The following is a 23039-nucleotide window of genomic DNA, read 5'->3' on the forward strand; positions in this document are numbered from 1 at the left end:
TCACAGGAACACAAACCTCTCAAGACTGACCGAGGCCCCATTCAGGCATGCACAACACCTGGCAGTTGAGTTATCCTGTGCTTGGGGCAGGCACAATCGGGGAACCATCTAAGTGGGATTGGTAGCCAAGGTCACTGGCTGGACTAGGAGTAGAAAAGAGGCAACATAGGACTCAGAAGTCAAGAGTAAGAGTGTAGTGGGTGGAGATTTACTTAGGTTTTCTTTCATACTCCTAGGTTACTGGTTACCCTCCCTTCCTTTCCACCAACCACAGTTGCTAGGAAGGAAAAGCTAACTAGCAGCTGGGTCACAGGTTGGACTAACCTCCTCCCTCCCATTGCTTCTTCTAAGGGCCTTTAAAAAGGACAGTCTTTCACTCAGCAACTTTTACTGAGCACTAGTGTTGGGTGGAGTAGGACATATAAAAGCAGCAGATGGTCTTTGCCCTCACCTGGAACACCAGTGTATAAAACAGAAATCTGGAGACACCCTGGTTGAAGCCAGTTGGGGAGAGGAATAACCTTGTTCCTTTGGTTCTCAAGGCACCCCCAAAGAATGAGGCTTCCATGGGACATAGTTTGAAAACCACTCAGAAGAAAAAATGGCCAGAAGGCATCATCTGAGAAAGCTTTGGAAAAGTTGAGAATTGAAGTAGAGCTAGATAGGTAAATTTTGAGTCTTTCTATGGAACAGTATTGTTGACTGCCAAGTCTAGGTTCTAAACACCAGTGAGCTCTTTTCCCTGAACAATTTGCTGGTGAGAATTCTTCCTGTCTGCAAACTTCAGCCACACCTCCTCTCCCACTGTTAACTCCTGGGAGCATCCAAGAACCTCTCTTCTCACCTTTCCCTAATATCAAAAACGACTCTATGGCTGGGTTTGATTTTTTGGTTTTCATTTATAGCTCAGGGGCATTGGTAGTTCAGTGCCTTCCAAGCGGGAGACCGTGGTTCGATTCTGGCCAGTGCACCTCATGAGTAGCCACCACCCATCTGAGTGTCAGTGAAGGCTTGCCTGTTGCTATGATACTGAACAGGTCTCAGCAGGAAGCTTCCAGGCTAAGATGGACCTGGCAATCTGCTTCCAAAAATCAGCCAGTGAAAACCCTATGGATCACAATGGTTCAGTCCACAACTGATCCTGGGGATGGCACACGACCAGACAACAGTTCCTTCAGTTGTGCACGGGGTCACCGTAAGTCAGGGGCCAATTCAACAGCAGCTAACAATAACAGTTTATAGCTAAGGAACCCAACCTGGAGAAACTGGTGTTTGTTCCAGGATCGCAGAGACGGTTTGTGGCAGAGAAGAGATGGGACTGCTCCCCTCTTGACCATACAAAATTGAGTCTGGTGTGATCCTGCCCCAGCCCTTTCTTCTCACCCTTTGGGCCCTCCCAGGAGGGCCCACCTCTATCTGAAAGGGGGGGCCACCCTGACTTTGGGGCACAGAATTGGATAATTTCTGGTGTTCAGTATCTGCCTAAAGGAGCCTTGGTGGTACAATGGTTAAGTGCTTGGCTGCTAAATGGAAGGCTGGCAGTTCAAACCTACCAGCCACTCTGCAGAAGAAAGATGTGGCAGTCTGCTTCCATAAAGATTTAGTTTTGGAAACCCTATGGGGGCAGTTCTATGCTGTCCTATATGGTCGCTATGAGTCGGAATCGACTTGACTTGATGGCATGGGGTTTGGTTTTTTGTTTTAGTGTCAGCCTGGGCTGCATCCTATGTCTCTGGCTCCTTTACAGCCCAATACCTGAGACCTCAAGAAAGGACTAAACCCCAGCACCAGCTCACAACCCACCACCTAGTTTTAGAAGGGGATGGCCCGTTTGTGCAGTGACCTTGAGGTTTGGAGGTATCTCCTTAGCTGTGGTCTCTGCCCCAAGTAGGTTAGGGTGGGCAGCAAGTTTCACTAAATTTATCAAGCAGCACCCAAGACCTCCTGCTCCATGACTGCTCTTTGGCCCCTGTAGCAGTCCTCCTATACTTAAGAGCTCTTGCCAAAATCTTTAAGATCAGCGTTCCCAGGGTCAGAATAGACAGGTGTGAAGGGGAGGGCCACAAAAGCATCTGTTGGGAATGGGGCAGCCTGACTGGAACCTGGCTAAAGGACCCTCAGATTAAGGTTTGTGTCCCCCAACTATCTCTTAGGAGCTTTGCCTGACAAGGGGGACCTGATGCATGACCCAGCCATGGATGAGGAGCTGGAACGTCTGTAAGTGTCCAGTGGGAAGATGCTGCCCTCTTGTGGGAGCCAAGCCTTAGTTGGACATAGCCATGCCCCCTCGTGGGTCACACAGGGCTTGTCTGAACCACCCCATGTTGGTCAGGGCCGCGTTTGAGGGCTAGAACCCCTGGGGTTCATGAATGAACGTGGAGGTGGAGGTACTGGCTCTGGACAGGAGGCATGTTGCTGCCCTCTGGGCTTCTTTCCTTTCAGGCTGGTCCAGGTCCCAGGCCTGGTCAACTCAGTCAGTGCCAGCCCAGAAGCCAGCTGCCTGCCTTCCCGAACCCCTCCCCGGGTTGCCTCCCCCTGGAGACCCCTCCATCACTCCCGCAAAGTGGATGCAGAGAGCGATGGCTCCACTGAAGAGACAGATGAGTCTGAGACTTGAGGAGTCTGAAGGGTCCTACCTATAACTCTCCATCCCTTGCTCCCACCCCAGCCCTTGGGACTCCCACCCAACCTCCTCTCCAGCACTGTGCCATGCTCCCCTCTGCTGGTGAAAAGGCTGAATAAGCCCAAAGACCTGCCTCAGGGGTTGATGATCAGCCAAGTCGATCAGTAACCCTCCTCTTGCAGGCCCCATCAGTCTTTGGGCTTTAGTCAGGCCCCAGGCTAACTGCAGATTGAACTGAGGCCATCTGGTCACTGGGAAGGAGACGTGGCCTTAGCCTTTTGCTTATAGTCCTCCTAACCTCTTGAGGAAGTACAGTCTTCTCAGCCAACTTCTGCTAGCCCCTCGATAAGATTCATTTCCTCACAGCAACTCCAAGAAGGGGGAGACCATGAATAGCCAATGGAGGGCCTTGCATTGGTCAAGGGTGAGGCATGACATGCAGGTACTGGGGGAACATAACCACTGTGGCCTTCTACTGGAGGAATAGCCACCAGCCATCATAGGATGAAGGAGAGGGGTGGGCAAGACAATTGCACTTGCAAAAACTGCTTCCAGTCTTCCCTGTGTTTAATAGTTAAATATGTGAAATGAATAAAGTCCCTTGTGTCTGGTAAGTGGTGAGTCTAAAACCACTAGACTGAGGAGGAGCAAAAGGATGGGTGAAGGAATGGGTATGTTTGGGTCTCTTTTGCTGAAGCCTAGCTTTTCTGGCAGCACTGCGCGGTGGGGGCCAGAGGACCACTGAAGCCTGGAGACCTGTCTCAGATGAGAAAGGGGCTTACACTTCTGCACTTGCAAGCAGCCCCTGGTACCAAAGGAAAGGTGCCAACAGCTGGAATGGGCCTTCAGAAAACTGAGGCCCAGAGGGTTCTAGGCCAGGTTCCCACAGCTTCACAGATCCAGGCAACAGAAAGGTTAGCACCGCACAGCCTGCCAGCCATGGGTTGGTTATTAAATACTTGACACTCACTTGCTCTGGGCTAGGGAAGAGGGGGTGCAGCTGTGAACAAAACATTGGCCTGCGGGGCACAAACTTCCTGTTAAGACTGGAGAAAGGTAAAGACAGGAGGTCTTCAGCTCCCATGAACCAGGCTGGGGGGTCCTCCAGCAAGTAAAGCCCATCCAAGGGCCAAGCAGAGGCAGCTGCCTCCTCTGAAGCTGGTGTCACCTAACCCTTAACCCTAACCACTGGGCACAAACATTCTTTTGGGCACATCCATGCCCAGACCAGTCCCACTGACCAGTTGCAGGAACGGGCTCCCAAAGCCCTGCCAGGACTGGGAGATCCAGTTCTAAAGCATCTCCAGGCCACATGGGGAGGTCTCTGGGCTCACAATCATCTCCAGCTTCCAGTCCCAGAGAGCAGTGCTCAAACCTTGGCGTGCATCATGGTGTGAACTACCAGGGGGGATGTATTTATAAATGCACAGGGCCACGCTAGAGTCTAATTCAGTACCTGCTTGGGGTGGGGCCAGATTATTCCAAAGCTGCAAGTCCCAGATCCATACTGGAAATCACTGGCTTTGAGCCCCACGGCTCCCTCTACCCAACCCTTCTAATCATCCACTTCCCAGAGTGGTGATTTTCAGCTGTACCCTGAGGGCCTCTGAGGTGGCCCAAATGTTGCAGGAGCCCCTCTAGGGGGAAAGGGATGCCAAGCCAGGGGTTTATACACAAACACATCTTTTCCTCCTCAATTTAAAAGGGTTCCATTAAGTAAGTCTGAATATTTTAGTTCTTTAACTGCATTGAGAAACCCGCCCCATCAGTCCTAACATGATGAGCCTACAAGGCTGCTGAGGCCTTTGCTCAGAACGCTCACCTGCCCTCAGCATATAGCTCAGTGGGTGAGTTAAGGGGCCAACTAATATCAGCTCTTTCCTCCGCGTGCAACAGGGTGGTGAGGTCGAGGCTGCACAGGACCTCGCGGCAGCACAGGGCCAAGGAGCCAGGGGCCTTTGGCTTTCAGAGAAGAGACAGACCGGAGGCCCTGGAGAGAGTGCCCTCAGCTTCTGCACCATCGCCCTACCCCTATCGGTGGTAGCCCAGAGAGTAAGGCGAGGGCCTGCTCCAGGCAGGGGGCAGGATCCAGAGAGGACAGTACTTCAGCTCAGACCAGCAGGGGCCCAGGGCCCTGTGGCAGCTTTATTTTGACACCACTTTGTTGCAATACAAACAATCCAGAAAGAAAGTCATGTCCCTTGGGGGAAGGAGGGTAGGGAAAAAAAGTGGTCTGTTGCTTGGGCACCCAACCCACAACTCAGAGGGGGGTTGGGCCCAGACTGCCAGCATGGCAGGGAAGATGGCACCAAGGGTGACACAGTGCATGGCCCAGTTGCCAAAGGGAGAGGCCTGCAGCCCTGTAGGCCCCTCCAGCTCTCACTGGTGGGGTGCTGTCCAGGCCCCCAAGCCCAGGATGGGGCAGAGGAAGAAAGGCGAGCCCAGGAGCCTGCTCTTGTCCCTCACGGCCTCTGCTTCCGTGGTCAGCAGTGTGCTCACAGCGTCCAGAGTCAGGGTGCAGGCACATAAGGCCCACTGTGGCCACTGACCAGGGGAAGAAAGGGCAGAGAAACATCTCAGGAGGGGACAGAGGGTCCTGTGGTCCAGAGCAGATGGCATGGAAGGACTCCAAGACACCCAGAAGTAATCCTCCCCCTGACATTGAAGTGATGACGGTAAAAAGGGGTGGTGAGACAGAAGAGCCGTTGGGCCTCCAGTCTGATCCCAGATGAAACCATTAGATACCAGGTAAAGTTTCTAGCCCTTAGTAAGACCCAGAGCAAGGTCCTTCCCCTCCCCTGCCTTCTTCTAGTACCCAAAGGCCAATGGCGGCAGCAGCAAGTCCAGCACCTCTCTTCCAGGGGCTGGTCCACAGCAGAACTTTTTAGGCCTCCCCCACTGGTTCCAGAGGACAGAGGCCCAAGCCCCCAAGCCTCCAGACTACCCAGAAGGATCCTAGAGCCAGCAAAAATCCTCACACTTTTCACTTTCCCAACTTGAGAAAGGGCTGGACCCAGAATAAGCCATCCTGAGGGAACTCTCTCCCTTACTCCCATTGTGACCAGAAAGTGAGCAGCAGCTTTGGGGCTGGGACTGGAAGAACAATAATCTAGCACACAGGAGAGGGGGTGTGAGGGGAGGAGAACAAAGGGCTCGATCCACAGGCAGAGGACAAGGCTGATACTGACCATTCCCCTCACCCGAGATCCTCCAAGGCCACCCCACTCACACACCACACATAGAAAGTAACAAATCCTCCCAGCTTCTATAAGGCAAGCCTCCCTGGCCAGAGAATCATGGGGTTCTTGCTGTCACCAACATATGCCTGAGCCACAGAGCTTACATCAGTAGGAACCATAGCGATCCTAGGGTGGGGAAAGGAAAAACACAAAGTCAGCATCTCTAACCTGTAGTAGCTTCTTAGTGTGCACATGCCCTTCCCACCACACAGAGACAGACAGACATATACACCCACAGCAGAACCAGGTGCAGGCTCTGTGTACCCTCAAGGAAGGAGTCCACAGTGAGATGTGGTGGGCAGTCAGCACCAATCTCACTGCAGCAGAGATAGTTTCATATTTATTGTGACTTGGGAAGGCGGCTGTGGCCCGAACCCAAGGGGGAAGCCTTGTCTAAACTCACAGAGCTGGGGAGGGAGGAGAAGGAGTGGTAGAAGTGACATGAATAGGGAACAGATCAGTGTGGACATGGCAGTGTCTTCAGGCGAGGCCCTAGCCCTGGTATGGAGCTCAAAGGAAGAAAGCTGCCTCTCCAAAAGAAAAAAATGCTCTCTCTCTTTCAGACCAAGAGGGGCTACCCAGAAGCAGTGTCTGGATGTGGTGGAAAAGGCAAACCTCTAAGCACTATTCCTTAGGCTCCCTCCCAGCCCAGGTCCAGCAGCCCCAGCCTCACCTGCAAAGAATTCATCACACCATTGGCCAGCACAGCCATCTTCCCAGCCACAGACTTGACACCCTGCTTAAACTGGGCAATGTCAGCTGTAGGTAGTACATTCCCTAGAGACACACTACCTGTAAAAGCAAGAGAAGGGATGACCCAGAGCCCTGCAGGAAGCCCTCCCCAGCCAACAGTGCCCTCCAGCTCTGCTGACAGGCCTTGATGTTGCCCGCCAAACCACTGGGGCCTTACCTGCTCCATGAGCTCCATCCACCTCCCCAAAGAGGTCTGAAGAGCTGATGGCGCTGCTGCCTGAGAGCTGCTGGAGCCGAGACCTGGCTTCATACTGTGGTGAAGAAAAGGCGAGGCCTTGGGATCTTATGGCCGATGACCCAGGGCCCTTACAGGCCAAGCCAACCTAGTACTAATGCACAAAGCTATGGCAGGGAGGAAGCTCTTGCGTCTACCTGCTGCCTCCAGCCACGGGTAGACAATTCCACTTACCTCAGAATCCATCTCCCGCCCAAAGAACATGTCAGATGAAATGGCTTTGGCTCCTGCAAATTTCTGACGTGCTTCATTGGACTCAAGGCCTGAGCTCCAGCTCTCTACTTCCCTCCGGTTTGTGGCTCTGAGAGATGGATGGAGGACAACGTCTCTAACCCTTCCCATTGCCATCAGGGGAAGCAGAGTACAAGGTACAAAGGCCAAAAAAGTACCAATGGCCTTTATTGATCTTCCACAAAAAAAAACTGGAAAAGATACCCTACCATGGCTGCATTCTTTCTGGGGCTCTGGGGCTCAGGGCCCTCTCTCTGGGTGAGGAGCCTCCCTTCTCCACACTGCAGCCAAGGCACATAGAGCCCATGTTACCTACACTAGGAGGGAGGTAGTATGGTCTGGAGGGGCCTGGGATTCTGCCCTAAACCACTATAACTAACATTACAGTCCAGGAGTTGTAATGTCACTACTGCTACTCCTACAAGTTAGAATTTTTCTAACACTAGGGTGACCATATGTCTTGATTTGCTTGTGACAGTCGTGGTTTACCCCTACTCTCCTGTCCCCTCTTTTACTTTCAAAAGCACTCTACTGTAGATACCTAGCACTGAACGTGAAGACACTGAACTAGGTGTTTCACAAGTTTCATTACATTTCATCCTCCCAGCGGCCCTGTGAAGTAGTTACTTATGTCCCCATTTTACAAACGGATGATTTACAGATAATGTGTCAACTAGCAGACTAGGATGGAATAAGATTTTTAAAAAACTGAAGTAGTAAATAAAATGGGACCAGAGACAGCTAACTCTCGGGAGGTCAGTACTGAAGCATAACATCAGGCCCCTCCCATCAGAGAAACGGAGCCTAAGCAGAAGAGGCTGCCAGGCCTCTGTGACATTAAGCAGAGCTCAAACCAAAGCCTGCTTTCTGCACTGCTAAATATGGTTCATGATCTGCAGCCACTAGCCACATGTGGCTACTTAAATTCACCAAAATCAAATTAAATTAAAAATTCAGCTTCTCAGCTGCACTAGCCATATTTCAAGCGCTCAGTAGCCGCACGGCTAGTGGCTACCGTGTTGGACAAGCACAAATACAGAACACTTCCATCACCACAGAAAGTTTTACTGGACAGTGCTGTTCTAGATCACTCTACCTTTCTGAAATAGGCCGAATGCTTGAGATCATCACTTCTGGCTCCTTCTCCTCCACCCTGTCCATTCCCCAGGTGGCATCTGTGTCCCAGCGGGAACCAAAACTTTCCCCCAAGGAGAAAGGGTTGTCCTTGTACCTGGGGAGACAACAGAGTGGCTCAGGGAAGCCTGGTGAGTGGCATCGTGGCAAAGTCTGCTCCCCAACAACAGCCTTACTTTGGGGGTCCAGAGGCGAAAGTACCAACATCATCAAACAAATCCAGCTGCGAGCGGGAGGACTTTGCACTCGCTGGGGTCTCCTGCTCAATCACCTGCATTTCAGACAGCACTGAGTGGGAGACAGAGCTGTGGGGAAAAGCAGAGCCAGGCATGAGCCTAGTGGTGAGCTTCAGTGTCACTGCACAAGAGGGGACGCCCGGCTGCTGACATGAAACTGGCTTCTCTTTCCCTTGTCACCACCCAGGGCCTTCTCTCCCTACCTGTGCATGGGGCTAGGCCAGGGACCCAGCAGGTTATGAACCATAAATGAGTGAAGCAGCCGGGGACGACCAAACCGACAGTGCACCATCTACAATGTCTACACATCAGCTTTGTTTTCTCAAAGGAGGGTTTCCCTGGCAAACGACTGTATGCCTGTTAGAATTTTAATAATAACGTCCTTAAAAACAACTCGGGCTTGCTGCACAATGAACCAGGTCCTTCACTGACACACATACACACACAAGGAAAAGATGAAATGTGCCCCAGACCCAGGGAAATGAGTCTAGTGGCAACAAAGGATAAGTTCTTAATTATCTATTCCATGATTATTTGTTGTTTTAAGACGAAAGCATTTCAAAGCACAGAGCCTGGCCTTATGCATTAAGACCTGGAGCTGATGTCTGGGTTTCTCAATGAGAAGGGGCATGAGATTGGGTGGACAATACCACACTTAAGGCTTCCGTTTCCCCATCTTTCATGCACCACAGAGACACTTAAACGATCAATTTGACATAAATACATTTAAAACTGTATACAGATTTTATCTGGGAGAACCGCAGGCAGTAAATACTTTGCAATGGGGCTTTAAATAGCATAGGTTGGATTAGGTTTAAATAAAATATTCTATTGTACTGCAAAAATGTGCATGCAAACACATACACACAAACCTTTCTCCTCAGCTTTTAACAGCTAAAAAATTGTTCATACTCAAACCCAATAAATCCTATATGACCAAGATGTGGAAGGGGAATAGACTAAAGTCCTTTTTAGTATTCACATTTTATGTTTCGCTGATTAGCTATTACAGTAGCAGCACACAGACTAAGAGAGAATAGCTTAAATCCAACTGGCCCAACCCAGCCATATCATCTTCCAGGGAAGCAGAACACAATGGCTAAAAACAATGAATTTGGAATCAAACAGGTCCATGCTCAATACCCAGTTCAACCAATTACTAGTTTTGTGGGCTTCAGGCAAATTGCTTAATTGCTCTGAGTTTCACTTTCCTCATCTGGAAAGAAGGTAACATTCCCTCCTGCACAGGACTTTTGTGTTTTAGTAAACGAGGCCAATTGCAGAGCTCATGCCTCTCTAAAGAACAGCCACCACTTGGCACCAGCTAACTGTAGCCAGGAATGCTGGCCTTGGCACTGTCAGATATTCCAATCTAGATTACTGAAGTCTCTAATGTTTAACTCATATTGCAAGCAAAATACATCAGAGAGCTAGTCTGCAACCTGTTTTGTTTTTTTTTTTTTAAATTAAGAAAACCACAGCAACATAAGCCCAAACCAAAAAAGACCCACTGCTGTCAAGTCGATTCCGAGTCATAGCAACACTACAGGACAGGGTAGAACTGCCCCATAGGGTTTCCATGGAGCCACTGGTGGATTCGAACTGCCGACCTTTTGGTTAGCAGCCGAGCTCTCAACTACTACGCCACCAGGGCTACAATAACATAAGCCCAGTGGTTCTCCAACGGGAGAATACTACCCAACCAGAGGGCATCTGAAATGTAGGGGGGAATTTGGGATGTTACTAGTGTCTGGTAGCACAAGTGGCATTTAGCTGATAGGGACTAGGGATGCTAAAAGCCCTCCACTTCTCAGGGAAGTCTTGAGAAACAGAATTGTCCCATCAGCACCTCCATTAAGAAACACCATCCTGATACCTTGGATATAGCATAATAGCATCTGTTCCTGTGTTTCGTTCATTTAGTAAATACTTATTCAGCACATACCTACTATGTGCCAACAAACAAAATGATTTATTCAGCCTTGGAGAAAGGATAAGCCTAGAATCTTGCTGAGAAGAGCCTGTAATAGTTCCCAAAAGAACAATGGCCTTTCTCTGCCACATCCCTGGGCTAAGCCTCACCTTCGGGACACCAAGCCCATGCCCAGCCTCTCTGCCTGCTCTCGTTTCTTCCCTTCCAGATTCTGTAGCTTCTTCTCCTCCTTTTTACGATCAATCTGGAGTTCCTGGTAGGCAAGACGCATGGAGGCAACCCTTGGAGGGAAGAAGTATGTCAGAGGCCAGCACCCATCCTGACCTGCCTTGCCCACCCAGCCTCCCCACCTCTGCCAGGCCCGAAGCTCAGCACATGAGGCAGGGCCCCTGCAGTAAACTCACATGGACTCCTCAGCCTGCTTCTTGGCATCAGCTGCCTGCTGCTCCCGGAGCTTCTCTGCCACCTGGGCCTGCCGCTCAATCTCACTGAAGCTCTGGCTGCTCACCTTCTGGGCCCCAAGGCCTTTCTTGGCACCCAGCTGGGAGAGAGAATCAAGTGATACGGGGCCTTGCCAACCTTGTCCAGCCCCTCCGGCATGGGCACTCCAGCCACACCCACAAGGTAGGGGTTTCTTCTTAAAGCTCAGGGTAAGAAATAGGAGCCCTGCCAGCACGGCCAAGAAAGGGGCTCTGTGGGAACTGAGTATGAACACAGCCTGTAGACCATGAGGCCACTCACACAGCCCCAGCAGAGGCCTCTGCCTGAAGACAGCAGCTGATACTGACTGGGGCCTGGTATATGCCAAGCACTCTGCTGAGCACTCACTGTGCACATCTCACTGCCTCCTCCCAGGAGCCCCTTGAAGATAAGGACTTTCACATCCCTTTCACAGATAAGATTCAGAGACATTAAGTACCTTTGCCAAAATCATATGACCAGTAAGTGGTTAAGAGTCAAGCGGGTGAACCCAAGCAGTCTAACCCCAGCTCCTAACAACACTACCATACTGCCTCTCCCCACCTACCCCTTTCTTAGCTGCTGCTGGCTTCTTCTTGCCAATGATGGAGGTTTTCAGTTCTGTGTGAGAAAGAGGACAGGCATGAGCTAGGCCAAAAGCAGACAGCAGCCAAGAACTCAGTCCACACCATGCAGTTTCACGGCAAGAGCTTCTAGAAAGAACAGATTCAGGCAGGGGAAAGCAAAGCTGCCACCAGCTCCATCCAGGACAGTCCGAGCCAAAGAGAGATCAGGGGAGGTTGCTGACTCCCAGCAGATTGAGACAGGAGCCTAGACCTGAATCACCAGAGCCGGTCAAAGTCCCTGAGCCACCATGAAGACTGCTAGGCAGGGGGCAGATGCCAAACACGAGCCTCAACGACTAGAGCAGGGAGCTGGAAAGCAAGGAGCCAGGCTCCCCAAGCACCTGCTGGTTACCTTGGGCAGGAAGGTTCCCTTGAGCTGACAGAAACATGGACTCTGGAGGGGAGACAGACTTGTGGCTAACAAGGGCCCTGCCCCAGAACCTCCCAAGCCCAGAAGCCAAAGTTATCCCATAGGCCTCTACAGGACCCAACTTCAGACCAAGTCATGCCAGCCTTCTTGTGGGAACAATTTGAGAGTCGTTCTTCTGCTGGCTTCCTCCCCAACCCCCAAAGGTCAACTGAACAAACTGAGGTCAGCAAGTAGATTGCTCACCCTGAACCAAGTCTGAAGGACACTAAGCCAGGCCAAGGACTGGCTGAGAAGGGCCAAGGTCACCTCTGGCCTTTAGCAGCTCAGAGCTGTACGCCACCTCACAGAAGGTTAGCAATGGACCAACAGACCAGCCTGGCCTCAGACCCCAGGGCTAGGAGCCCAGTCCATGCTGGCTGCCCCACACTTTGGCCAGACCCAGCACTAACCCACAGGTAGAGCCCAGGTCTTCCACACCAGCACACCCTGGTTCATCAATCCAAACGGCCTGGCTCTAAGGTACTTGTGGTCAATGCTGCAGCCACCATTTCAGTCAGTCCCCACCCCAGAGAGGTTAGATGCTCAGTCTCTTGTGGCCTCAGTCCACATGACCAGGCAGCAGCAGACCTAAACACTCAAGGCCCACCCTCTCCCAGCCTATCCCACACCCACCAGCTGGCATACTGACCCAGAGAGGCTTTGGGTGAGGTGGCCAACAGGTCTGTGTTGGGGCCGTGCTCCAGCTCTGTGGGTGCAATGGTGGAAGTTAGGTATAAGGCTCAACGTTTCCTGTGACCTCCCCCTAAGCGAAGCGACGGGACAGCAGTAGAGGCACTGGCTTTACTCAGATTGCTGAGGCTACCAAAAGATAAAAGGAATACCCACCACTTCCTCCAGTGGACTGCAATGAATCTCAACCCACCCAGACAGCTAGAAGACCCTACTCCTATTCTCCCAGCCAAGTATCCCCTTCCCTTCCCAGGACCAGGACACTAGGTTGGAATCTGGGCTGAACTCACGTGCCAGGCCACTGCTCTTTGCAGGCGGGGCTGGCTGCTGGGTCTCTGAAGGCTCGGTGGCTTGTGCATCCCAGACAGGCGGCTGAAAAGGAGGCCAGATCACAGAAGCCTCAATGAGCCACTCCTGCTGGCAAGGAGCACCAAGAATCTACAAGTACCTATGGGTACAAGACCTTGCTCCAAGCCCATGAGGAAAAGAGACCGTAGGTTAGCAGATAAAACCATGGTTGCTATTTACCACGGAAGAAAGAAGCAGGAAACTAGCAGCCCTCTCCACCCCTCCACTATATACTTAGAACCACAGCCCATTCCTCTAATAACCACTAACAATTACTGGATAGTTACCACGTGCCAGGCCCAAGTCTGAGGGCTTTCCACATATCATTATTCTACATTTCATTATCACAACAAACTCAATGAAGGTTAAGTGACTGTTTCAGAGAGGTTAAGTGACTTGGCCAACATCACAGAAATGCTAAGTAAAGGACCAAGGATTCAAAATGAGACTTCAGCAGCCAGTGCCAGGCAACGGGAAACCCTCCTCACAGGGAGGGAATCTTTTAATTTCCCCAACCCCAGTGCCTTTTTTATAGGGGAAGAATCCAGGCAAAGTTGTTTGGGGACCTTGATATCACTTGGGCCTTCAAGAAGCTTCTCTTCCTCCCAACTCCACTTTATAGGGGTCCCTTCCTAAGGAGGGATATGTTATACTGCTTCATGGGAGATAGAAACACCTGGCCCACGCAGCAGGCAGCAGTCACCAACTCAGTGAGTCCAGACATCCCCATCCATGGTATTGCACCAAAGTGAATGGACTGCATGTCTGTGACTGAAAAAGGCCTTCATCTTGTTAAGTAAGCCACTTGTCAGGAACAATCATGGGAAACATTCCTTGCAGGCACTCACTTGGGTGTGTTCTGTGAAGAAATCGGAGTCCTTCTTGTCCGGGGAGTGACTTGGAGCACTGCTCATATTGTCTATCCAAAGCTAGAAGAGAAAAGGCACCCCTGGGACACAAGGCTCTGAATTCTCCTACTCTCACCCCACCACCCCACCCCCGGAAACAAGCACTTACATCAGTGCCATGCCTAGCCAGGGCTGCACTCCCCATCTGCCGGATCTTCTCCCGGTACATTTGAGCGGCTCGGCTGTTATACTTGGTGTTGGCATCGTTGGCTGTGCATCCATGTTGGCGGAAGAAAGCCATCTGAAGAGCAGAGAAGAGCATGCTACAGGTGGTTCTCACCAGAACAAAAACGTACTGGCTGTAGAAGGCACCTCCTTATAACAGTCCAGTTATTATTTATATAGAAATGACAGAAGTCGTTTACATAGAGATTAAGTTTCTCAGAAATTCCTGCAGAAAAGCACAGCTTCCCATCCTCTGATATGACTGAATGAAGCCCAGCCCTCATGCCTGAGGACAGCATGCCATACCCACTCTGCCCATCCTTCATCCAGGAGGCCCTGGCCCCAACTCCCTTGGCCTTTCCCTAAGAACATCTGTCCACTTTGGTTTGAATCTGAAGCCCCTCTGAAAATAACTGTGACCAATTTCCAAGTTTAGAGAATAATGTTCAATGTTGTTATGGACCAGGAAACCCTATGAACAGTGAAACGGAGAGAACCTCCTAGGAAGTCATGGTACAGTTAGTACCCAGGCAGAAAAAAGGGGAGGGGGTTTGTAGAAGGAGTTTTACCGCACTGGCATTCCCGCCGACCTGCATACACCTCAGCTGGAACCAGGTCCAGTTGGAATCCAATTCTGTGGACCTACGTGCAAGGGCTGCATGTCACCCACCAGCAGACACCAAGAGAAAAGCTTCCCCAGCAGACCCACACCTGTCATTTGGCCCTGGGCTGCTGTGAACGCCCAGGAAACAATCAGCCACCCCCCCCCCCCATTTCTTCCACTCTTCCAGTCCGCAAAAGCTTTGCTCTCCATTCATTTATTCAAAAGGGTATTATTTCCCCAAATCCGAAAGAAGGTCGAATTCTCAGGCACTCAAGCTTGGATTTGGCTTTTCCCTTAAGTACGGCCAAAGTCTCACTTCTCGGCCAGTATATCAGTAACAAGGTCAAAGCAGCTAACTCTTCCCCGTAAGCTAACGCTCAGATTCTCAAGCTTGACCTCTAGGAAAACAATGGAGTTTCGACCAAGGCGCAAAGGACCCACAGAGGCGGTTCCCTCCCGTGGGGGGGCCACCGGGCTCTCGGCCCGGAGGATGCCGAACGCCGAACTGAGAGCGGTCCTAATCGCGGCAGCCACTCTCCCTTGCTGGACACAGCCTCGGCCGGCCCAGTGGAAAAAGGAAGCACTGCAGCCGCGCGGACACCCCACCTGATGAAGCTGACATGGACGCCCAGTGAGCGGTGAACCCCGGAGCAGTCGATACACAAGAAAACACCGTACGTGATGCTGGCCCAACTCGGATTCTTGGCGCCGCAATCGAAGCAGGCCTGGGTGGAGGAGGCGATGTGCAAATGGTCAGGGGCCCGAGTCGAGGCCAGGCGCTGACATGCCAGGAAAACAGCCCACCCGAGCCTCTTTCCCTCCCTCAGGCCCCAGAGGAGCCGGAAGAGCCCTCTCTGCCGGCAGCAGGTCCCGCACGCCTCCTGCTCAGGCACCTTGTTGGTTGGAAACGCGCGAAGCCTCTTAAAAAGAGTCTGGATTTCGGTCTTGCTCGGCTCCGCCGCCATTTTCTCTCCTTCCCAGACACAACTGCGACCGACGGGTCCAGTCGCGGGCCAATCTTCGCCGGGGAAGGCTGGGTAACCGGGTCGGTCCCAGCCCTGCCCTTTGCAACCAAAGGATGGTATGATTTAGGCCCGATATGGACCAATGAGCAGCCGAGGGAAGAGGAGGACAGACGTCAGCAACCCCGAGCTCCACAATGGTCACCAGAATAAACGCCGCGCCGAGCCGGGGCCAATCCGCGGCCAGGGCGGAGCGATGGCTCGCGGGCTGGCCCAAACTTCCTCGGGAGCGCTCATCTGACGTTAAATCTCGCCCAGAAGGTGGAGCCACCTCTCACAAGGCGGGGCTACAGGAGGCTGGGGCGGAGGCTTGAGCTTTGGACACTTAGCGGTTGATGAGTAATAATTAACGTTCTACCAAGCACTCGTGGTCCGACCGGCCTGAACGGGAAGACACACTGTCCCGACTCCTGCCCAGCGCAGAACTCAGGTCCCAAGGCCCAGCTTCGAGCCGTAGCATATCTCCACTCCCACCCCAGATGAGGGTCCTAGCTGGCACACGCTTAGCCTACCCCTACCCCATAACATACTGGAGGCCTGGCAAGAGTGGAGGGAGTATCAAAAAAGATGCACACCAGCCTGACTGCTTTTTTTTTTTTCTTCCAAGTTTAATACACACTAGAACAAGTCACAACAGAGGATGCTGCTAGCCCAGAACTACTCACCCCAAGCCCACCCCAGGAACCCCAAAACACAAAGGCCAGGAACTGGGTCCCCACAGCTCCTGGGGAGGCCCAGGCACCTCTGAGCCCTCTGTCACCTCCTGAGCTCCCCATCTTGCCCTCAGTCTAGACTCAGTTGGCCATTCCCTACCAGTCTCTTCCCAGACACTGGCCCCTTCCCTCCCTGAGTCCCGAGTTTTCTTCCCCCTCAGGGGACAGAGGGGCGGCAGGGGCGCCATGGGTTCAGGGCCCTCAGGAGGGCTGTCCGGGAGAAGCTGGGCTCTGACCCAGGGTGGAGAAACGTTGCAGGAGGCTGTGAGGGCAAGTCAAGCCCCCACACACTCCACGTAGTTGGCAGGGTACAGGCCAATGCGGCCACTCTGCAGCTGGCCTTGGCACCAGCCCTGTTCATCCTCCTCACTCATCTTCAGCAGCTCCTCCCCTGGGGGAAAGAGGATTGGTCACTGCCAATTGCCCTGGCCCAACCCCCGTTCCTGCAACTGGGTCAAGGACCGAGCAGGAGGGGGCAGTATGAGAGCCCAGCTAGGAAAAGAGATGTGGCTCAGCCAGGGTGGGTGGAAGTCAGCAAGCCGCCCCACCCAGACCCTAAAGGCAGCCATTGGGCCCCAGCAGTTACTTGGAGAGGAAGGTGAGGACTCAGAGAGGACAAGGGACCCAGAACAGCCTTGAGAGTAAGAGTCAGGCTTGTAAGGGGAACTTATGCCTGGAAAGGAACAGGAAAGGGGTCCCGGGGTACCTGCTCGGAAGCTCAGCTCATCAGCTTCCTGACCAGCGTAATCGTAGAGTGCCCGCACTCGTATCCCAGTGGCGGTCTTCTGGGGACTCTCCTCGTCTGACCAGTCCTCATCCTGCCCACTGTTGTAGAGGGAGGCAGAAGGGGGTCAGGTTCAGGAGGCAGGAAGACCAGGGGCCTGGAGAGCCCAGGACTCAGGGGCAGAGGGCTTACCTCCCCTTGAGGAACCTTGGGAAAGACAGGATGGGGAGGAGCTGCAAGATTCTGGTCCCACCTGTGCCACGCACGACTGAGCTCAGGGACAATTCCTGCCACGTACAGCTGATGTGTCAGGCATTTACCATGTTCCCTCTCACTGCCTCCTGGGAAATGCCTGCCACATCATGGAGAAGGACATCATGCTTGGAAAAGTAAAGGGTCAGTGAAAAAGAAGACCCTCAAAAAGATAGACTGACACAGTGGCTGCAACCATGGGCTCAATGAGGATGGTGCAGGATCTGACAGTGTCTTGTTCTACTGTACATAGGGTTGCTATGAGTCAGAATTGACCCAATGGCACCTACCAACAACACAGCTAATGTGAGGAGGCAGTGAGGGAATGTGGGAAATGCCTGGCAAATCGAAACCACTATGAAAACTAGTATTATTATAACGACTAACTAGGCCCTAGGAGCCCTGGTGGCACAACAGTTAAAGTGTTTGGCTGCTAACTGAAAGGCTGGCAGTTCAAACCCACCCAGCGGCTCAGCAGGAGAAAGACCTAGCAATCTGCTCCCATAAAGATCACAGTCTAGAAAACCCTATGGGGCAGTTCTACTCTGTCACACGGGGTTGCTATGAGTCGGAATCAACTCAATAGCAACAAGTAGGCCCTAAGGTCCCTGGCACCAATTTTTAACCCCCTTCAGGCATGAAGGGAATGAAGTGAAGGAGACAGAGGAAAGGAAGGCAGGGCAGGGGCAGAGCTGTTTCTTTCCACAGCCAGGCTCCTGGCTCTCACCCTGGGGACCCCAGGGGCTGGGGTGGGGGCGCAGCACCATCTCTTGTGGGCACAATGCTGGTCAGAGTAACCTCATCAGGGCTCCGGCCACCCTTCTCCTTCCGGCTAATTGTCCTCTGTGTGTCCAAGGACCACTCCTGCCGGGACAGTGCTTAAGGTCAGGCTGGGCTACAGGCTGTAGCAGCAGCCAGTCTCATCCAGACCGGCCCTCACCAGAGCCCAGGAGAAACCCACTTCAGCCCAAGCCCTGGCCTCCTTCCTGAGACCCAGGCTGAGCCCAGTGGGAACCCACCACCCCTACTCCCCTGCCCCACCAGCCTAGAACACATGCCTCAAACTGTGGCCAGTTCATGGCCATGCCAGGCCCATGGGTGCTGCGCCACCAACGCAGGTCCTCTTCGTCGCTGGCTGCCTCAATGCTCTGGTGAAGGTCACAGTGGAGCTCTTGAAACCTGTGGCCCAACTCACAGCCCTCAGTCTGCGAAGCCCTGGGCCCACCCCCAATCCCCCTGAGCCCAGCCAGAACCCAGGGGAGATGAGGGAGACCCAGAACTACCCCCATCTCCACACCCACCCCGCAGGCCACACCTCTTGTTGCTGGAGAGGTCCAGGTGCTGGTGGAGGGTGAGCAGAATGTCCTTGAAGAAGAGCAGCCGCTGGCGCTCAGCGGCCTGGCAGGCCTCGAAGGCCTGCTCCATGTCCTCCATGTAGCGTGGGGTATAGCGATGCAGCTCGGCCAGCGTCTGCTCATACTGGGTTTTCATCTGGGTGAGAGGGGAGGAGCTTGGTGAGGATGAGACCTTCTTCCACCCAAGACTCCACCAGTATTTACTGGGCTCTGCACCAGGGGCAATTAGCCCTGAGACCTAGCTCCTGCACTCAAAAACCCTAGCAGCCTAACAAGGGAGGTAACATTCAGCCAGAGGAGCTGTAAGAATCTGGTGAGTGTAAGACCAGGTCACCCTATGGGGAGGGGTGGGAGAAATCAAGAAGGCTTCCTGGAGGAGGTGGAAACTGAGCAGCACCTCAGAGGAGGGGGTGGATCTGGATATACAGAGTTGGAAGAAAGGGTACTCTGGGCAGAGTAGGCAACGTGAGGACTCATACCAGGTGGTACACTGTGAAAGGAGCAAATCTAGAAGGGGATCCTCAATTGCTAAAATCATCCCAGTGCCTGAAATTCCACCACTTCTCTCCCTGGGTGAAGCATCACCTTTTCTCAGGTTCTTCGTTTAAAGGATAATCTGGAGAGAGGGTGGCAGGTGTGGTCTAAAGCAATAAGAATGCTGGGGATTGAACTTATAGGAAATATCTAGAATAAACAAGTGTACAGAGACCTAAGGTTATTAGTGGGTATCGGGGCAGGCAGGAGGGAGGGGGAAATGGCAGAGTCATTGTTTAGGGGACACTGAGCTTCTGTTAAGAGTGATGGAAAAGTTTGGAAGCAGATAGTGGTAACAGTTAACAAAATGATCGTGATTAATGTACATGTAAAAAATGTTGAACTGGCAAATGTTTTGTTACATATATATTTATCACCATTTAAAAAAAAGATAGAATACATCTGCCTTGAGCATTATGCTCTTTTAAGGATTATCTGTATGGGATCAAATTGACAATAGCAACTGGAAAGATCAGACAGGAACCTTAAGAGCAGTGAGTTTATGTTAATGACAGAGGAGCAACTCAGAAAAAGAAGGTGAGAATGGTTGCACAACACAAAGAATGTAATCAATGTCACTGAATTGTACATGCAGAAACTGTGGAATTGGTGTATGTTCTGTGTATATTCTCAAAAACCACGACAAAATAAAATTTTTAAACAAATAAATACAGAGCCCTGGTTGTGCAATGCTTAAGCACTCCACTGCTAACCAACCGAAAGATCAGTGGTTCAAACCCATGCACCGGCTTGGCAGGAGAAAGACCTGGCAATCTGCCTCCATAAAGATTACAGCCTAGAAAACCCTATGGGGCAGTTCTACTCTGTCACATGGGGTCACTATGAGTCAGAATTGACTCCATGGCACCCAACAATAACAATTAAAAAAAAAAAAGATTGCTAAGAATTGGAAAAGACATTCCGGAAGCCTTAACCCGGGCCAGGCCACGCTTCTGGCTGCCTGTACCTTCTCGGCGTCCTTGGTGCAGCGTTCCACTCGCTCCTGCAGTTTGCGCAGCTGCTCCTGGGAGACAGCACTGTCTGCCTTGGAATGGCTCTCCCGAGTCTGGGCTGTCTTCTCGTCCTTCCGGGCTGCATGGTAGTTCTTCTTAGAAGCCTCAACCTGACAGGCATGGGGACAGCTCTGGGCCCTGGAGGCCATACTCCAGCCCCTTTTAGCCCCATGCAGACTGGGAAGGGCCTCCTCAGGTGCCTACCCCACCTAGGCTCACCTCCTTCAGCCGCTTAAGCCAGGGCTTCTGGGCCTTGCGGAAGCTGTCCTCGGCAGCCCGGCTCTCACGGAAGCCACCCAGTACAGGACGGTGGAAGGCACCCCGCTGCCAGGCACGCACCCGATCACTGTCCTGCCCCTGCAGCTTCTCCCGTACCTCCAGGTGCAGCACACTCAGCCGTTCGGCCGCCGTGAAAAAAGCATGCCAGGCCTTCTCCAGTGTGCCATACTGGGGGCCTGCAGAGAGGGATGGAGCTTGGGCCAGGCCAGAGGCATCACCCTAAAGGAGCCCACCCCTCTCATCAGGTGCTGCTCTGGGTGCCAGGCATGGAGACACCCAGGGGGTGCAGAGATTAATGATGATATGAGCTGCTGCTTACTGAATGCTCATTCTGTGCCTTGACATACGAGCTCTCACAGAATGCTTGCTACAACCACCAACAGGAGCTCAGTGTCATTATCAACATTTAATAGACAAAAAACTGAGGCCCAGAGAAGTGAAATTCACCACTTGCCCAATGCCCTATGGCTACAAGTGGAGCTGGGATTCAAACCCAAGTCTGCTGCATAAACCACTACACTCTATTGCCACTGAGGGAACAACCAGTGCCCACCCTCCAGGAAGGCAGCTCGTTAGAGTACGAAGATCCCAGGTCCCTTGCCAGAAGCTCTGCCTTGCTGTGTGACCTCAGCAAGTCACTCAACCTCCTGGACCTTCAGGTGCTTCCTCTATAAAATGGGTTGAACAGGACCATTTCCATCATACTCACTGCCACGGAATTGATTCTGACTCATAGCGACCATAGAGGACAGAGTAGAACTGCCCCATAGGGTTTCCAAGGCCATAATCTTTATAGAAACAAACTACCATGTCTTTCTCCTGCCAAGCGGCTGGTAGGTTCAAACCGCTGACCTTTTGGTTAGTAGCCGAGTGATTTAACCACTGCACCATAGCATTGCTTTAAAAAAAAAAACAAAAAACAGTTGCCCTTGAGTCAATTCTGACTCATGGCGACCCACTGTGAGTCAGAGAACTGTGCTGCATAAGGTTTTCAATGGCTGATGATTTGGAAGTAAATCACCAGGCCTTTCTTCCAAGGTGCCTCTGGGTGGACTTGAACTCCAAACTTTTCGTTAGCAGCTGAGCCCGTTAGCCATTTGTACTACCCAGGGACTCCACAGCATTGTTAGAAATACCAAAATAACTCATGAAAGTACTTGGCAAACTGTAATAGAAACAACTGTGAGGATAACCAGAAGGATTTTCCCTCTTTAAAGGGAAGGCGGATGTGGAAGCCTCAAACTTTCCACAGAAGGTGCAGAGAGAAGCTGCCCTGGTGTCCCCACCCTCGGCAGCCCTCTGCTCCCTGCCAGGCCCAGTGTGAGCTCACCCTTCTCCACGGCACCCCTCCATTTGCGGGCCCAGTCAGCCAGCTGCTGGGCATAGGCCTTCTCAATGCGGGCGCGCTCCTGGAAGCAGCTGACCAGGTCCCCACACAGCCGATGCCCATCCTCTATTCGCTGCACTGTCCGCCTGTAGTTGCCAGCCTGGGGCGGACATGAGAATGGTGGCATTACCGGGGAGAAGCCCCCTTGCAGGCTTGGACTGACAGCTGGGCTCCTCCCCTGGAGAGGTGGCTCAGCTCTGAGAGTGGTGGGCATTTTAGTGACACCCCCACCCCCAAGACTCAGCTACTCACCTCCCAGAAACTGCCCCCTAGGGCCTCCCCTCCAGTGTCTTCCTCCGGAGCCATGGTGTCCCTGCAGCACGGAATGGTGGCAGATTTGGGGCTGTGGAAGGCAGAGGGGTAAGCAGGGAAGTATACTTTTTGGGATAGGAACAGACTCTCTCCTCACCCCACCCCACCCCCTCCATTGTAATCCCCACAAGCCAAGGAACCATCAGAGCTAGGACTTAGCAGGCAGGGGGTTAGAGGTCCCCAAAAGGGGCTAGGATAGGTGCACGGATGGTAATTTCAAAGCTCCTTTTCTAGTCCTGGGTCTGCCCTTCCCCTCCTCACCCCCAAAACACGTACCTGAGGCCTAAAGATCACTTCAGTGGCTTGGGAGTCCAACTCTCAAAGCTGCCACTGTGACTACGCCTGCAAGCTGACAAGAGCAAAACAGGGGTAAGGGCCGGGGCTTGGATGTCCAGGGCGGTGCCCGACTCCCCCGATATAGCAGCTGCTGTCAGAAGCGCCAGATTCCAGCCAGGAGAATGCCAGGCGGGTCACACGATCCTGACAGGGATTAGGTGGCAGGTGGGGGTGGAGGTGAACAGAGGTCCCCACTCCCTAGACTGCAGATGGGAGAAGAGGCCTCCTGCCCAGGCTTAGGCCTGTTTCCTCTCCTTGAATGACAAGGCCAAGGCTGAGGTGCCCAGACCCACACAGCAGCTCCCTGTACTGGAAGAAGAGATGGGAGCTGGGAAGTCTGGGTCCTGCCTTGGCCAGGAAGCTTAGACAAGTGAATTTTCCAGTCCCAGCTCCCTCCTAGATGGAATTCCCCCACCTGGGTAGCTTCCCTTCCAGGGTTGGCATAAGCCTCAAACCAGGCGATGAACGAGAAACATCAAGGGCTAGACAAGCACTGGGAGACACTCCTCCAATTCCACA

At 52.5% G+C, this 23039-nt stretch overlaps 3 protein-coding genes across 7 annotated transcripts in view; 1 reads left to right on the forward strand and 2 right to left on the reverse strand.

The window, feature by feature from the left end:
* CSTPP1 (centriolar satellite-associated tubulin polyglutamylase complex regulator 1) overlaps positions 1 to 2617 on the forward strand; it is a 204363-nt gene extending 201746 nt beyond the window's left edge. For both annotated transcript variants that reach the window (XM_012558878.1, XM_004387679.1), the window contains 2 exons: positions 2154 to 2217; positions 2443 to 2617. In XM_012558878.1, coding sequence (XP_012414332.1) covers positions 2154 to 2217; positions 2443 to 2617 — 239 coding nt within the window. The remainder of the gene's footprint in view (positions 1 to 2153; positions 2218 to 2442) is intronic.
* A 2170-nt stretch (positions 2618 to 4787) lies between these two features.
* ARFGAP2 (ADP ribosylation factor GTPase activating protein 2) lies at positions 4788 to 15847 on the reverse strand. 4 transcript variants are annotated; one of them, XM_004387684.2, is made up of 16 exons: positions 15487 to 15847; positions 15200 to 15318; positions 14559 to 14631; positions 13934 to 14065; positions 13765 to 13845; positions 12859 to 12940; positions 12528 to 12584; positions 11412 to 11464; positions 10789 to 10925; positions 10534 to 10665; positions 8392 to 8520; positions 8178 to 8312; positions 7025 to 7151; positions 6773 to 6866; positions 6536 to 6654; positions 5067 to 5988 (listed from the first exon to the last, which is right to left on the reverse strand). In XM_004387684.2, the coding sequence occupies exons 1-16, from the start codon at positions 15556 to 15558 to the stop codon at positions 5968 to 5970; spliced, it is 1563 nt and encodes a 520-aa protein (XP_004387741.1). In that variant the 5' UTR covers positions 15559 to 15847; the 3' UTR covers positions 5067 to 5967. The 4 variants fall into 4 exon arrangements, with proteins under 4 accessions (XP_023597591.1, XP_004387741.1, XP_023597592.1 ...); XM_023741823.1 differs by having other exon boundaries at positions 4788 to 5988; positions 15200 to 15767; XM_023741824.1 differs by lacking the exon at positions 5067 to 5988 and having other exon boundaries at positions 5996 to 6654.
* A 375-nt stretch (positions 15848 to 16222) lies between these two features.
* On the reverse strand, positions 16223 to 22577 carry PACSIN3 (protein kinase C and casein kinase substrate in neurons 3). The gene is made up of 10 exons (XM_004387686.2): positions 22461 to 22577; positions 22125 to 22215; positions 21816 to 21972; positions 20426 to 20661; positions 20161 to 20316; positions 18620 to 18795; positions 18363 to 18483; positions 18032 to 18168; positions 17035 to 17153; positions 16223 to 16719 (listed from the first exon to the last, which is right to left on the reverse strand). The coding sequence occupies exons 2-10, from the start codon at positions 22176 to 22178 to the stop codon at positions 16604 to 16606; spliced, it is 1272 nt and encodes a 423-aa protein (XP_004387743.1). The 5' UTR covers positions 22179 to 22215; positions 22461 to 22577; the 3' UTR covers positions 16223 to 16603.
* Positions 22578 to 23039: the final 462 nt, after the last annotated feature.

Source organism: Trichechus manatus, unplaced genomic scaffold (genome assembly GCF_000243295.1).
Source record: "Trichechus manatus latirostris isolate Lorelei unplaced genomic scaffold, TriManLat1.0 scaffold00191, whole genome shotgun sequence".
In the NCBI taxonomy this organism is placed as follows: Eukaryota; Metazoa; Chordata; class Mammalia; order Sirenia; family Trichechidae; genus Trichechus; species Trichechus manatus.

Excerpts from the sequence above, each read along its gene's own strand:
- ARFGAP2 (XM_023741822.1), bottom strand. The coding sequence starts at position 15,558 with ATGGCGGCGGAGCCGAGCAAGACCGAAATCCAGACTCTTTTTAAGAGG. Across the intron at positions 14,632-15,199 it reads GTCCATGTCAGCTTCATCAG|GTCCACAGAATTGGATTCCA; the intron begins GTGGGGTGTCCG and ends CCTTGCACGTAG. Across the intron at positions 7,152-8,177 it reads ATTCGGCCTATTTCAGAAAG|AGCCACAAACCGGAGGGAAG; the intron begins GTAGAGTGATCT and ends TCCATCTCTCAG.
- PACSIN3 (XM_004387686.2), bottom strand. The coding sequence starts at position 22,178 with ATGGCTCCGGAGGAAGACACTGGAGGGGAGGCCCTAGGGGGCAGTTTC. Across the intron at positions 18,169-18,362 it reads TGAACTGGCCACAGTTTGAG|GAGTGGTCCTTGGACACACA; the intron begins GCATGTGTTCTA and ends CTGTCCCGGCAG. Across the intron at positions 17,154-18,031 it reads CAGCCCCTGGGGTCCCCAGG|TGGGCAGGATGAGGACTGGT; the intron begins GTGAGAGCCAGG and ends CCTCTACAACAG.